This window comes from Typopeltis vanoorti, chromosome 18 (genome assembly GCF_054136105.1).
Source record: "Typopeltis vanoorti isolate ZY-2024b chromosome 18, IOZ_Tvanoo_1.0, whole genome shotgun sequence".
Classification (NCBI taxonomy): Eukaryota; Metazoa; Arthropoda; class Arachnida; order Uropygi; family Thelyphonidae; genus Typopeltis; species Typopeltis vanoorti.
This window is the reverse complement of record NC_143566.1, coordinates 105,714,145-105,728,068: the sequence shown is the minus strand read 5'-3', so window position 1 is coordinate 105,728,068 and position 13,924 is coordinate 105,714,145. Positions and strand designations below refer to the sequence as shown.

General features: G+C 34.3%; 1 protein-coding gene across 2 annotated transcripts in view; it reads left to right on the top strand.

The window, feature by feature from the left end:
* Positions 1-13,924, top strand: part of LOC150097026 (lipid scramblase CLPTM1L) — a 229,277-nt gene that overhangs the window by 131,429 nt on the left and 83,924 nt on the right. For both annotated transcript variants that reach the window (XM_090408241.1, XM_090408242.1), the window contains exon 10: positions 2,479-2,544. In XM_090408241.1, coding sequence (XP_090264367.1) covers positions 2,479-2,544 — 66 coding nt within the window. The remainder of the gene's footprint in view (positions 1-2,478; positions 2,545-13,924) is intronic.

Here is a 13,924-nt window from a genome sequence, read left to right as displayed (position 1 = left end):
CTTAGTAGTCAGCAGTTTGTTATAATGCTGTGTGCTGTAGTGGGAGTCAGCTGTATATATCTGTTTAATTCCATGAATCTTTCTCCTCAATCTGGTTGAGGACTTTAATCATTTCCAGTGGCAGTGTTCTCAGATTTTTTTTATGTGAGGAATCTAGTCTTTCAAGCAAAAATATTGAATAGGATAGTCAATTCGGAAAGTAAAAATGGGTGGAGGATTAAAGAGATGCTGCAGTTTCTGTAAACTAATGCCAGAAGCATCAAGAACAAGAGGGAGGAGTTTATGGTATTGGTTAGTGCAACCTTGCCAAAAGTTATAGGCATTAGTGAGACTTGGCTAACAGCAGATGATGTAGTTATAGGGATTGAATGTGAAGGGTTTAGTATTTTCAGGGAAGATAAAGAAGATAAAATTGGGGGGGGGGAAGTACTGCTGATGATAGCAGATGAATTGCAACCAAAAAGAATAGGAGATAAGTAAGAGGGTGGCTGTTCATTTGAAGCAGTCTGTGTGAGATTAAGACCAATAAGACAAAATATACAGTTGGTTGTTGCTAATTTAAGTCTCAGCTCTGGCAGGGTTCTAAGGGAGTGGAAAGAGGGAAAAATAATTCCTTTGCATAAGTTCTAAAACTGCAGTAGCAAATTATAGACTATTCGGTATCTCAGACGTGGTAGTAAAAGTACTAGAAAAATTGATAAAAAAGAGAATTCAAGAATGGGTAGATAACAATATGATACTGTATGAGGATCAACATGGCTTTGTGAAGGGTCGGTCATGCTGTAGTATTTTACAAAATTTTTATAATAGTGTAACAGCTGAGTGGGATAAAGGAAATGGCTACACGGTGATTTTGCTGGATTTTGCAAAGGCATTTGACAGAATACTACATGGAACTCTTTTAAGCAAATTAGAAAAAAATGGGGATGGATATGACACTGGTTAAGTGGATAAGAGGGTAGCTGCTGGACAAATATTAAAAAGGAGTACATGGAAGAGCAGAATCAAGACAAAAACAGGTGACTAGTGTGTGTTGCAAGGTTCAGTGCTGTTTAATTTGTACAAAAATGATATAGGAAATAACCTGAAAAGAAATATTCAGTTGTTTGCTGATGATGCAAAATTAGGTAAAGTACTATAATAAAATATAAAATAAAGTAATTAGGTAAAGAAATTTGGTAGAGTAATAGTTAATCAACGTGATGTGGAGAACTTGCAGGACGATTTAAATAGGGTGTCAGTTGAATGTCAAGAAATGTAAAGTTATGCATTTTGGAATAAATAGATTACAAGCCATGTATCATATTGATGGCACTGTACTCCAGGAAATAGATGAATCTAGAGATTTAGGCGTGTGGCGTAGGACAGAGAGTTAAAGTTTATAGGACATATTGCTAAGGTTGCCCATAAGATTACTTGGTTATTGAACAACACATTAACAAGTAGAGATAAGGAAGTCATTATTCCTCTTTATAAGGCCTTGATATGCTCACATCTGGATTATTGCGCTCAAGTGTGGTCCCCAGGTTTCTTGGGGATGAGGAAGTGGTAGAGAGGATTCAGAGGTGAGTGACTAAGATAGTCCGTGTGGTTAGCCTAGTGGCTATGCGCTTCGCAACCATATGCCTGGGGAAGGAGTGTCCTAGGTTCGATTCCCGTCGGTGACATGAGGAGCTGAAGGATCTTCCTCAGCCATAGCCAAGTTAGCCAGTCTTGGGCGTGGACAGCAGGGTTTTTTCCTCAGTTTATTCTGAGGTTTTTCATCCCGCAAAGCAGGCAAACTGGCCTTGAGAACTTAACACTACAGGCCATAGGATATACCGGGGCATAGGGCTGACCACCTTATCCTGTAAACAGATTGAGGTCCAATGATCAATGGACCTTTGACACCGCAAGGTAAAAGAGGGTATAAAGAAGATGAGATGATGAGATGAGTGACTAAGATGGTGAGTGTCCTGTGAAATGTTCCCTATGAGGATAGATTGAAGGTTCATGGATTACAGAAGTTGATTGATATAGAAAAAGAAGAGATGTGATAGAACCATTTACATTGCTTAAAGGATTTTATAGGAGAGATGCAAGGGAAATGTTTCAGCTCTTGGCTAGATGGACCAGAACAAGTGGTCATCCCTGGAAGTTGAATAATGGTGTGGTAAGTAGGGGTGTGAGAGCTAGATTTTTTCCTTGGAGAGTTGTGAGTGAGCGAGTGGAATGGGTTGCCAGAGTCAGTTGTAAGTGCTTTGTCTGTTAATAGGGTTTAAGGAGAGGTGTGATAGATTGTGTGGAAGGATTGGGTCTCCCATGATGAGTCTTTGGACTCCATGAAGGTGCCTGCATAATAATAATAATAATTGACGTACTTAAAAATAAGGTTGATGATCAGTAAAAATAATAAATAACATTATTTCTACTGGTCAATTTTATTGAAGTTTTACATTTTAATAAAAATAACAACAATATGGTTTGTTTTTATTTCAGTTATGGAAGGTATCCAAAGCATCAAAATTAGACATTAAGTGGGACAGGTGGAGACCAAGATTCGAGGTAAGTACAACCCTTTAAATGTGTCATTTTGTCTCTTTTACAATGCTGATATTATGATCAACACACACAAAGAGATGCATTTTGAGCAGTTGGATAAGTAAATGAAATCGTAACTGACACATAGTTCAGTAACGCTTTCTTACCTGTAATCTGTACACTTTATTGGAATGCAAAATAATAATAAAAAATTGGAGTTCTAGTGGGTTGATAAGTTTTGAGTTTATTGTACTGTTTCCTTGTTCTACACATGTTTATTCATGTAACAAATTTTGGCTCTGATACATGAAAAATTAACTTTCCCTTTTCCCTATCCAAGTATATACAATAAAAGTCTATTACAAAATCCTTGCAACATAAAGTATGAATTATTTCTACTAACCCAGGTGAGAACTGCTGTATTAGATGCATTTCAACGAATATTTATCTGTACATTTGATTAATTGTGTTATTCCCACCTATCCCTCTCTCTCTCTCTCTCTCTGCAAGCTGTTCCAGAACTAGCTAGATGGATTTTATTCAAATTTGGTATTTGGAATCCTAACAAAAATGTGTCAAACCATCCAATTTTTGTTTCATTTGGGTTATTTGTATGGACACAAAGATGTGGAAGTTGGTGAAATATACAGTATCTTGTAACAGTTCTGCTTTGGCTTGATGGATTTGAATCTTGGAGCAGTAATAAGTTTACGTTTATTACTGCTCCAAGGGATAGAAGTTGACGCTTCTATTCCAAAATCAGTTTCAACATACATTTATATATATATATATATATATATATATATATATATATATATATATATATATATATATATATATATATATATAAATGTCCATAGAGAAGGAGTTGACTTGCTAGTAAAAAAAAATATGGGGATATACATTAAAATAATCCAGATCTATGCACTGAATAGATGTGTTCTATCACAAGCTGTAAGACTTCATAAACAATAAAAGATGAATAAAAAAGATATCGTAATAGTCATGGGAGATTTCAACTCCAAAATAGGGATATACTCACCAGATATGAAGGGTATCATGGGCAAGTTCAGAATAGATGAGAGAAATAACAGAGGAGAAAAATTACTTGAATTCTGAAAACAAAATAATCTATTTATTTTCAACACCCAGTTCTACTACAGGCCTTCCCATAAATATACTTGGATATCACCAGATTGGAGTCACCAAAAATTGTATTGACTATATTTTAATAAGAAATAAATGGAAAGCGTCAGTTCAGAATGTCAAAGCCCTAAAAAAGTTTGATTTTGACTCTGACCATGATACCCTCTCGGCAAGCATTAAATTAAAATTGAAAAAACATCCCAAAGAGCAACTGTAACCTAATAGATAATAAGCAAAATAAACGAAGAACATATAAATAAATTATATGAGGATACCATAGAAACAGAACTGCAAAACATACCTTTTGCTAACGTAGAAACTGCATGGAACCAGGGAAGAACAATAATCAAAACACAGCTATCAAGATTTTAGGCACAGCCATTAAACCAAATAACAATTGGATCACCCTGGAAATCTTGAAACTCCTAGAAGAAAAAAAGAAGCTAAAAATGCATTAAATCAGAATAATTCTAAAGAAAGCAGAACAACACTTTAAAGCCTAAAAAATAAAATCGATAGCATGTGCAAAGTGGCAAAGGAATCATGGTTAGAAGAAAAAGTAAAACAGTGTGAGGAAGCAAATAAAAAGCATTACACTAAAACTGTTTACAAAATAATAAAATATCTAACCAAAGAATATAATAACGTCACTTTAAAAATTAAAGATTCTAATAATATAGAAACTGGCTTAATTCAAGATATACAAAAAATATGGAAAGAATACTATTCCAAACTATTCCAAAAACTTTTATTCCAAAGATGAATAAAAAAGATATCTTAATAGTCATGGGAGATTTCAACTCCAAAATAGGGATATACTCACCAGATATGAAGGGTATCATGGGCAAGTTCAGAATAGATGAGAGAAATAACAGAGAAGAAAAATTACTTGAATTCTGCAAACAAAACAATCCAAAGCAACCAAATGTAGGGCTCATCATACAGTGAAGAAAAAGAAAGAGCACCTGGTATCCAGAAGATGAGCTACTTAAAGCAATAAACCAAATGAAAACATCCAAAACTCCTGGCATTGACCAAATTCCTACTAAACTCTGTAAACATGGAGGCCAGGGAACCATAAAATATTTATTGAAACTTTTTAACCAAATTTTATTTTCAGGAGAAATACCTGAGAATTGGAAAACTGGGACTATAATACCATCCATAAAAAAAGGTGATAAACAAAAATGTGAAACTTATCACCCTTTTAAATCATAGCTACAAGATATTCGTTCAAATGATACAAAACCTCATGCATAAATTAATGGAAGAAATTGTCGAGGAGGAACACCATCGCTTTAATACTATAGCAGAAATGTTGGGAACACAATCTACTGCTGTACTACAGCTTCATTAACTTTAAACAAGCCTTCGATTTCATAGACAGAGACAAACTGATCAATATCCTAAACTCTAAATCAAATAGACTCCAAATTGTCGACCTTCATTTCAAACTTTTACAAAGACACAAAAGCATTTGTCAAATTTAATAATATAAAAACGGAAAAATTTAAGATAGAAAAAGGAGTCATGCAGTGGGTGGCCACTCTCACCACACTTATTCAACATATACCTAGAAGAAATATGCAAAGAAATCTCCAACAAACCAGGGATAAATATAAATGGAAGAAACATCACCCTCATCATATATACAGATGATATAGTAATATTGGTAGTTTCCATGCTACAATTAGAAAAAACAGTCCATCTTTTAAATGAAGCATGTAAAAACTTTGGAATAAGGATCAACAGCAGTAAGACCAAAATAATGAAAATAGAAAAAGAAAAAAACATCTCAATAACCCTGGAGAACCAAATCTTAGAACAAGTAAAATCCTTTGTCTACTTAGGAAGCACCATTACACACAATTTAGACAGCACTGAAACAGTAAAACACAAAATTAACATTGGATGGTCGAACATGAATAAATTAAACAAACTATGGAACAATAACAAACTCTTGAAACATCTTAAAATCAAACTATTCAAAACACATGATCATCCCTACAGCAACATATGGAAGTGAGTCATGGTGACTCACTAAGAAGGAACTACTCAAAATAAGTGCATTCTTCAAAGGGAAGTGCTTAAGAAACATAAACAAAACACACGGGACTGAACATAAAACCACAGAACAAGTAAAGAGGGATCTTGACTACCATGACAACATCACAGACATTATTCTTTGGCAACAGTTCTGATTGTTCAGCCATGTCCAGAGAATGCCTCCTCACAGAATTCCAAACATCATGCTAAATGGAAGAACAGGTAAACAGCATCCACCCGGAAGACCAAGGAAAAGTTGGCTCAAATTCTCAAAAGAAAGAAAGAGGCAAATTCCCCAATTTCACTATGTTTGAGAAGGCTAAAAATAGAACCATTTGGAGACGATTGTACAAAGCAAACTCAACCCATCACCAGACAGATGAGATGAAGAAGAAGATATATTCACACACACACACTCAAAATTCTATAGTAAGCTTAAATTTATGCTGGCGTTTGAGTTTTAGCTGGTAGGTGCTGCAGTCTTTCCTTTTTTCATTTCTATGCCATAGAAGGTGAAACATGTTTTTTTAACTGGCCACTCAAAGAGTTAATAAAATTTCTGGTAGATGGTTATTAAATTGTCATGTGGTTCAATTTTGGTTTCATTTGAATATTTTATTGTGAAAATTTGGTATAAAAAAGCATGAAATGTTATGTTGTATCATAATTTTGTATTTTAATTTAAGAATACAGTTTGATGTGCTAAATCCTAAATTGCTGGCACATTTTCATTCATTCAGTATACTGGTAGATAGCTTAGGACTAGACAGAAGTCAGAACAGAAGTCCTGGTCAGTTCCCAAGCTTCAACCCTTAAGCAACTCCAAAAAACCAAAATGATCCTCTCTTTAATCATGGTCACTTATGCATAGATTTGTTGCAAGTATTGTCAGAATTGTTAAACAAATTTTGGAGGCATAGGGAAAAATGTAGAGAATTATAAATATTGTTCACAAAGTTCCTAATGTATTTTTATAAGATGAAAATAAATGTACATTAATAAGCATTTACTGTTCATCATAATTGAGAAAAAAGCTATATTTGTTCAAAAGATATATTTTGGTGATTACACCACATTTTTTTTTATTCAGTTATTCAGTTATATAAAACACTGAAATAATAGTTCCCGACACGTTTCGTAAAGTGTAGGATTTACATCTTCAGGGGGTAAATAGTATGACTTAAAGTTTAAACAAGAGAATTAATAAATACAAATCATAACCGTCTGGCTATTCATAAAACTCAAATAACAGAATGCAGATATATAACGTTATTGACGTTGAACAATATTGGACGATGTCATGTGTTCTTGTTCTCATTCATACAGTCCGAGCTCAGATTGATACCAAGAATATATGGTGTTCCAAAGATCCATAAGACAGATATACCTTTAAGACCAATAGTAGATGGAAGAGATTCACTGACTTCCAACTTAGTGAAATACCTCACCAACATGATCTCACAACATATAGGAAAAACATCTTCCTTCATAAAAAATAGTAAACATTTCATAGAAAACGCGAAAGATATACATATTGGTCCAACAGATATCTTAGCAAGTCTTGACATTATCAGCTTGTTTACAAACATCCCGAGACAAGAAATTTTGAATCTCCTAGAAGACCTCTTCCCTCCGGACATCTTGAATCTTTTTAAACATTGTATAAACAATACTTTTTTTCCACCTATAAAGATAGAGTCTGGAAACAAAAAGGACTGGCCATGGGTTCATCATTATCACCAGTATTAGCAAACCTATTTATGGAAAAATTTGAAAACAATGCTCTTAAGAATTACCATAAAAACCAAAAATATAGCTATGCTATGTGGACGATATTTTCATCATATTCAGTGGAACAACAGATGAACTTATCAATTTCAAAGATTATCTCAACAATTTGCACAACACCATAAAATTCACTTTAGAACAAGAAAAAAATAAAAAACTTCCTTTTCTGGATATTCTATTAGAAGTTAATGAAGAAAGTAAACTCTCCTTCTCAGTATATAGGAAGCCGACAAACACTGGAAGATTTCTAAATGCAACCACACACCACCATCCTTCACAAAAAATAAGCTTCATTAAAACTCTTCAAGACAGAGCATACAATATCTCCAGCACACAAGAAAGATGTAATGAAGAACTAAAATACTTAACACAAATCCTCCAACAGAATGGATATGAAACAAAAACCATCAAGAGAATCCTTAAAATGCCTCCAGCTATCAACACAATAAAACAGGATTACAAAAACGCAATCTCGCTTCCTTATATCAAAAATGTTACAGATAAGCTAGCCAAATTAATGAACAAACACAACATAAAAGTAGCCTTACTTCCTATGGAAAAAATCTCAAGATGCCTATATCCACCAAAACCACCTCATCATCCTCTTAAAAAAACCAGGAGTCTACAAAATCCATTGCTCTTGCAAGATTTGCTACGTAGGACTGACAGGAAGATCTGGAGAAATACGCATGGCTGAACACCAAAAAGACGTCTTATGGGATTTGCTACATAGGACAGACAGGAAGATCTGGAGAAATATGCATAGCTGAACAACAAAAAGATGTACAATACAAAAGAGAACAAAAAATGGGTCTTGCTTTCCATACCACTTCCACTGGACACGATGTACTCTGGCATAAAACGACGATGTCATACATAGAAAACAACAGTTATATAAGAAAATTTAAAGAAGCTGCTAATATGCTAAAAAACCCAACCCAATGCAATAAAAATCAAGGTTTAATTCTCAATCAAGTGTGGTCAGCTCTAATAAAAAACTACCTCAATCTGAGCTCGGACTGTATGAACAAGAACAAGAACACGTGACATCGTCCAGTATTGTTCAACGTCAATAACGTTATATATCTGCATTCTGTTATTTGAGTTTTATGAATAGCCAGACTGTTATGATTTGTATTTATTAATTCTCTTGTTTAAACTTTAAGTTATACTATTTACCCCCTGAAGATGTAAATCCTACGATTTACGAAACTTGTTGGGAATTATTTCAATGTTTTATATAACTGAATAAAAAAATGTGGTGTAATCACCAAAATATATCTTTTGAACCAATTAGCCACAGAAGTCTACACCTGCAAGCTATATTTGTGTTTTCATGCATCATAGCTTAAGCAAACAAATTTTTGCATTCAAAGTGCCTTTCATTATTTGTATAATGAGAACAGCTAACTTCATAAGTTGCTCTACGTATATCGCATAATATATAGCACAATTCGTAGGTAGTGTACATTTCTCTCTTATGGCAAAGGCCACTTTCAAGATGTAGCAAGGCTGAGTGGAATTATAGCTGAGTTAACTAAATCCACCATGTGCACATTAACTGAGTGTTCTTTAATGGTTTGTCTGTTTTGTGGAGTGAAAGACAAACCACTTGAGTTTTCAGAAGGGGAAAAAAATTTTTTTTTTACTGTTTGCTTATGAGAACAGCTAACTTCATAAGTTGCTCTACGTATATGGCATAATATATACACAATTCCTAGGTAGTGTACATTCCTCTCTTATGGCAAAGGCCACTTTCAAGATGTAGCAAGGCTGAGTTAACTAAATCCACCATGTGCACATTAACTGAGTGTTCTTTAATGGTTTGTCTGTTTTGTGGAGTGAAAGACAAACCACTTGAGTTTTCAGAAGGGGAAAAAAATTTTTTTTTTTTACTGTTTGCTTATGGTAGTGTAAAATAGGAAAGATACAAGAATGTGTGTGTGTGTGTATCGGGGGTGTATATTCTAGATATGCAATTGCACACCTATGAAATAGTAATATCACTGATATTATATTTTTGCATTTATCTTGTTAAAGACTTCCCCTAATTGGTTCCTGGCTTTGCATGATTCCTAAAATTAAACACAATATACCAGTGGTTCTTAACCGGCGTTCCCCGGAACACTGGTGTTCCACTGAAGGTGAATAGGTGTTCCGCGAGAAGTTCTATAATTTGTCATTTTTAAATTGATTTGTCAGCTCAAATTAATTTAATGATGGTTTAATTGATGTTTAATTAATTTATTTATTAATTATTAATTGGTTATTAATCAATAATTAATTATCAATGATTGATTAATAATAAAAATCAGCTAAATTGCCAATGAATTATTAATTTATACATTACAAAGTAACCAAGGTGTTCCGTCAAAATTTCAGGATTTGTGAAGTGTTCCGTAGTCGAAAAAAGTTTGAGAAACACTGCAATATACTAATGCTTCATGAAGAGGATACTTTTCATCTCGCAAACATTGCATCACATTTGCATTAATAGCCCGTATACCTTTGAGGCCTTTGAACAGATGGTGCAGCAGGTCAAATTCTTAGCATTCAAGTGAATGGACAAAACCACCCAGAAGGCAAGGTGGGGTGTGCACCAAGACAATAGTACCCAGAAATCAGTGGCTGTGATTGGTTATTGTCAGCCAATCCAACTGAACATTGTCATTTGTCATGAGTTGCTGTTTTTGTTTTCTGAGTTTCATCTGTTTTGCATGCATGAAGTGTAAACTGATGTGTTTAGTACACTGATATAGTCAAGTTTTTAATATACAATTTTCTATAAATAATGACCAAATTGCACTTATATATCCATGTTCTTTCAACAGGCGGTCTGAATTGTATCCAGGATTTGCTGGATGTATATATACATCCTGGCCAGTTGGGAGGTTAAGGGTTTTAAAAAAATAATCTGAGAGAAAAATAAAGCATATATAGACTAAATAACATATCTGCTTCTTCCTTACTATGAAACATCAATCAGAAAACTAAGCCATAATTTAATCATTTTTTAATTAATATACCACTGGAAACAGAGTTGATGTGCATGTGTTATGACCTGGAGGGAAGAAAAATCACTTTCATTCGATCACCCAAACTTAGTGCAGCAGCTGAAGAAAAAAAATCTTACATGATTATACAAAAACTTGTTTTTGTATAATCATGTTGTTTTAGTGGGGAGTTGCTGTGCATCTTGACTCATGTAAAAAGAAAGTATTCTGCTTATATCTTTTATTTCAGTCATCACCATCATCAAATTCCTGATATATACCCTCAAGGGGTGTACAGGATATAATAGTATTACATGGAAAAAATTACATCATTACTAACTTCTTATCTACAATTTTCCTCCAAATCAGTCTGTTACTTGTCAAGACTCCAACATTATCAGATCTTATATTTCTATCGTCTAAGGCACTATGTACCGTATCAGTCCACCTATATCTCGGTCTTCCTCTGGGTCATTTTGCTGCCAACCTGGCAGAGAACACTTGTTTTGCTAATCTTTCTTTGCCCATTCTGTTTAAGTGACCATACCACCTGAGATTAGCACTGCTAATGCATTCCATGATGCTGACAATATCAAGTTCTTTCCTAATATACTTGTTTTTAATATGATACTGCCATTGTTGCCATCTGTTGATGCCCCTAATCTTTCTCAGGACTCTCATATCTGCGGTCTCTAGTCTTCGGTCAAGTGTTTTACTTCTGACCCAGCTCTCAGATCCATGAGTTAAAACTGGTTTGAACACTGTCTTGTATACAGCTTATTCCATATGAATTTATTCAATTGACTTCCTACCATACCAGCTTTATTGATTCTGTTGTCTATTTCCATATTTAATGTACCATCTTCACTAAAAATCGTGCCTAAGTAGCTGAAATGTTTTACTTGTTCCACAGGTTCTCCATTCACAATACAGTTGACATTTTCAATGATTCTGCCTATTTTCATTGACTTTGTCTTTTTATGGCTGACCTTCATACCATATCTATTACAACAGTTATTCAATTTAGTCAGAGAATCTTGCAGACTTGTAGCGGATTTATTTAGAAGTATAACATCATCTGCATAAAGCAAAGAGCTGACATTAACATCTCCAATTTTGATATCATGTTTAATACCACTTTCCTTCATAATGTGATCCATATAGTTAATGAATAACAGAGGGGATAATGTACATCCTTGTCTCACACGAGATTTAACATTAAACCATCTTCCTGTACTTCCTGTCAGTAGCCCTGGTCTGCTTTCTGCATTCCTTTAAAGGCTGTGGAGGTCTCCTCTCAGTTATACAGCTTTCCCCCTTAAGCACACCTGAAGGGTGCTTAAGGGGGAAAAAAGATTTGCTGGCAGAGCCAAAAGCAGTCAAATATTTGCAGTAAACGCAGGTAAAAAAGGATTATGCAAATTTTACTGTGCATACTTGACAGCAGCACCACCAATTTCACTTAAAAAGGAATTGCAAATGTTCAGGCAGTTATTCGAATGACTGATGAATTGTGCTCAATATGCATCTTACCTTGCCTCAGCTTGCTTTACTTGTTAAGTTGTTTTACCTTAAACAGTGCAATGCCATAGCGGCCCTTCAGGAATTTAGAAGGCTTCATGACCTGCATACAGGTCCTATGTCAGCTGTAGCACTGAGAGCTATGATTAAGAAGTTTGAAGAAACTGGATCACTAGCAGTTAGACTTGGCAGAGGACAGAAAGCAGTGCAGGAAGAGACAGTAACAGACATTGCAACTGTGGTGTTCGAAAACATAGTGACCAGTACTAAAACATTGTTTCCTGTGAGTTCAATCACTACATTAATTTCTGTGTCTCTCACAAGTTGTTGTTTTCGTTCTTATAAAACCTAATATGCATCATTTGCATGTTCAATACAGTAGTACTTCAAATAGTGCTGGTAATGCATGTCATTGATAATATTTAGTACTAACTGAAACCACAGAGAGCATTAATATAATGTGTTTCAACATAATGTTTCCCAAACAGAATTGGGAAACATTATGAATTGGTGGGGAGAAAGAAACATTTTTAGATAGATCCTTAACAGGCATTATTTGATGTAATAAAACATTTAACATAATTAAATGGATTGATGTAACCTACCAATTCAGTACCAAGATTCATTTCAAAGATGCCACACTCACAGTTAAAAATGATTAGAAATGAAAAAAAGTAAGTATTTTTGTTGTTTATGATTTAGTCACAGTAGGTATGCATAGTTGTTGTGGATAGATATTTCAATGCAATGAATATGAACAAAAAAAAAGTTGGAACACTTTTAGGAAATGCATTCCTCCTTTGTAACACATTGCTTTTCCAATGCAATGAATGAATATAAGATGATATAAACTGGGTTTAATAGATCGCAGATTTTTTGATACATAATGTTAGTCTACTAGTTTTGCCACCTGACTGGTGGCTTCATCTGGGCAAGTCTGTACAAAACAGCTTAAAGAACAAAGATAAGCTTAATTTACAACTAATACATAACTGAATGGTTGAAAAAATACCAAATTCATATCAACCGTTACATGAACGCATGGAGCATGTTTGTTAGCAGTTAGTCAATCATTGTTTAGCAAGTGTGTCCTATAATTGGCTGCGAAGTTGAACTCTGATGTGCTGAGCAATCTTATAAGTGATTTCCAGATGTCACCAAGGATCATCCCTTGGTTTCTGTTTAGGCTACCTCTTGAACGGATCACTACTGCAGCTTCTTTTATTGAGTAGGAGGTATAGTCATCTTCTATGTATGGCATAGTACTTTTATCCCATTCAATATTGTGGTTTGTGTTGGAAAAATGGAAAGCTAAACTGGAATTGTCTTCTCTGCTGTTGTTATCATCTACAATATGTTCCTTTTTTCTTATTTCTAAACTTCTAGAAGTTTGTCCTATGTAATTCAGTCTGCAAGAACATGGAATGTTATAAACTCCAGGGTGTTTGTAGAAATCAATTTTGTCTTTTGGTGACCGTAACATATTGCGAACAGTCTTTATTGGTTTGAAAGCAACTTGGATGTCGTCAGGCCGTAGTAGGTTGGCAATTCTTTGTGAAACTGTGCCAGCAAAAGGAATATAAATGGAAGTCCTGTAATGAATTTTTGGGTTTGCTGTTGGGAAGGGGAGGAGAAAAGAATCCTTTTTATTAATTTTTTCAGGTAATCATTGTTTGTTAATGTTTTGAGGATAAGATTTAATTCATCTGTTAAAACTCTGTCATCTCTTATGATACTTACTGCTCTGTTTTTTAGCATATGTATAATGCTTAACTTTTGTGAAATATGGTATGAAGAGGCAGAATGTAGGTGTGAGTCACTTTGCAGTATACATTTAGACTAATGCTGTTATCCATTTGTTTTTTTGATTAATATGTCTAAAAAAGGTAATTTTCTTTAATTTTCGAGTT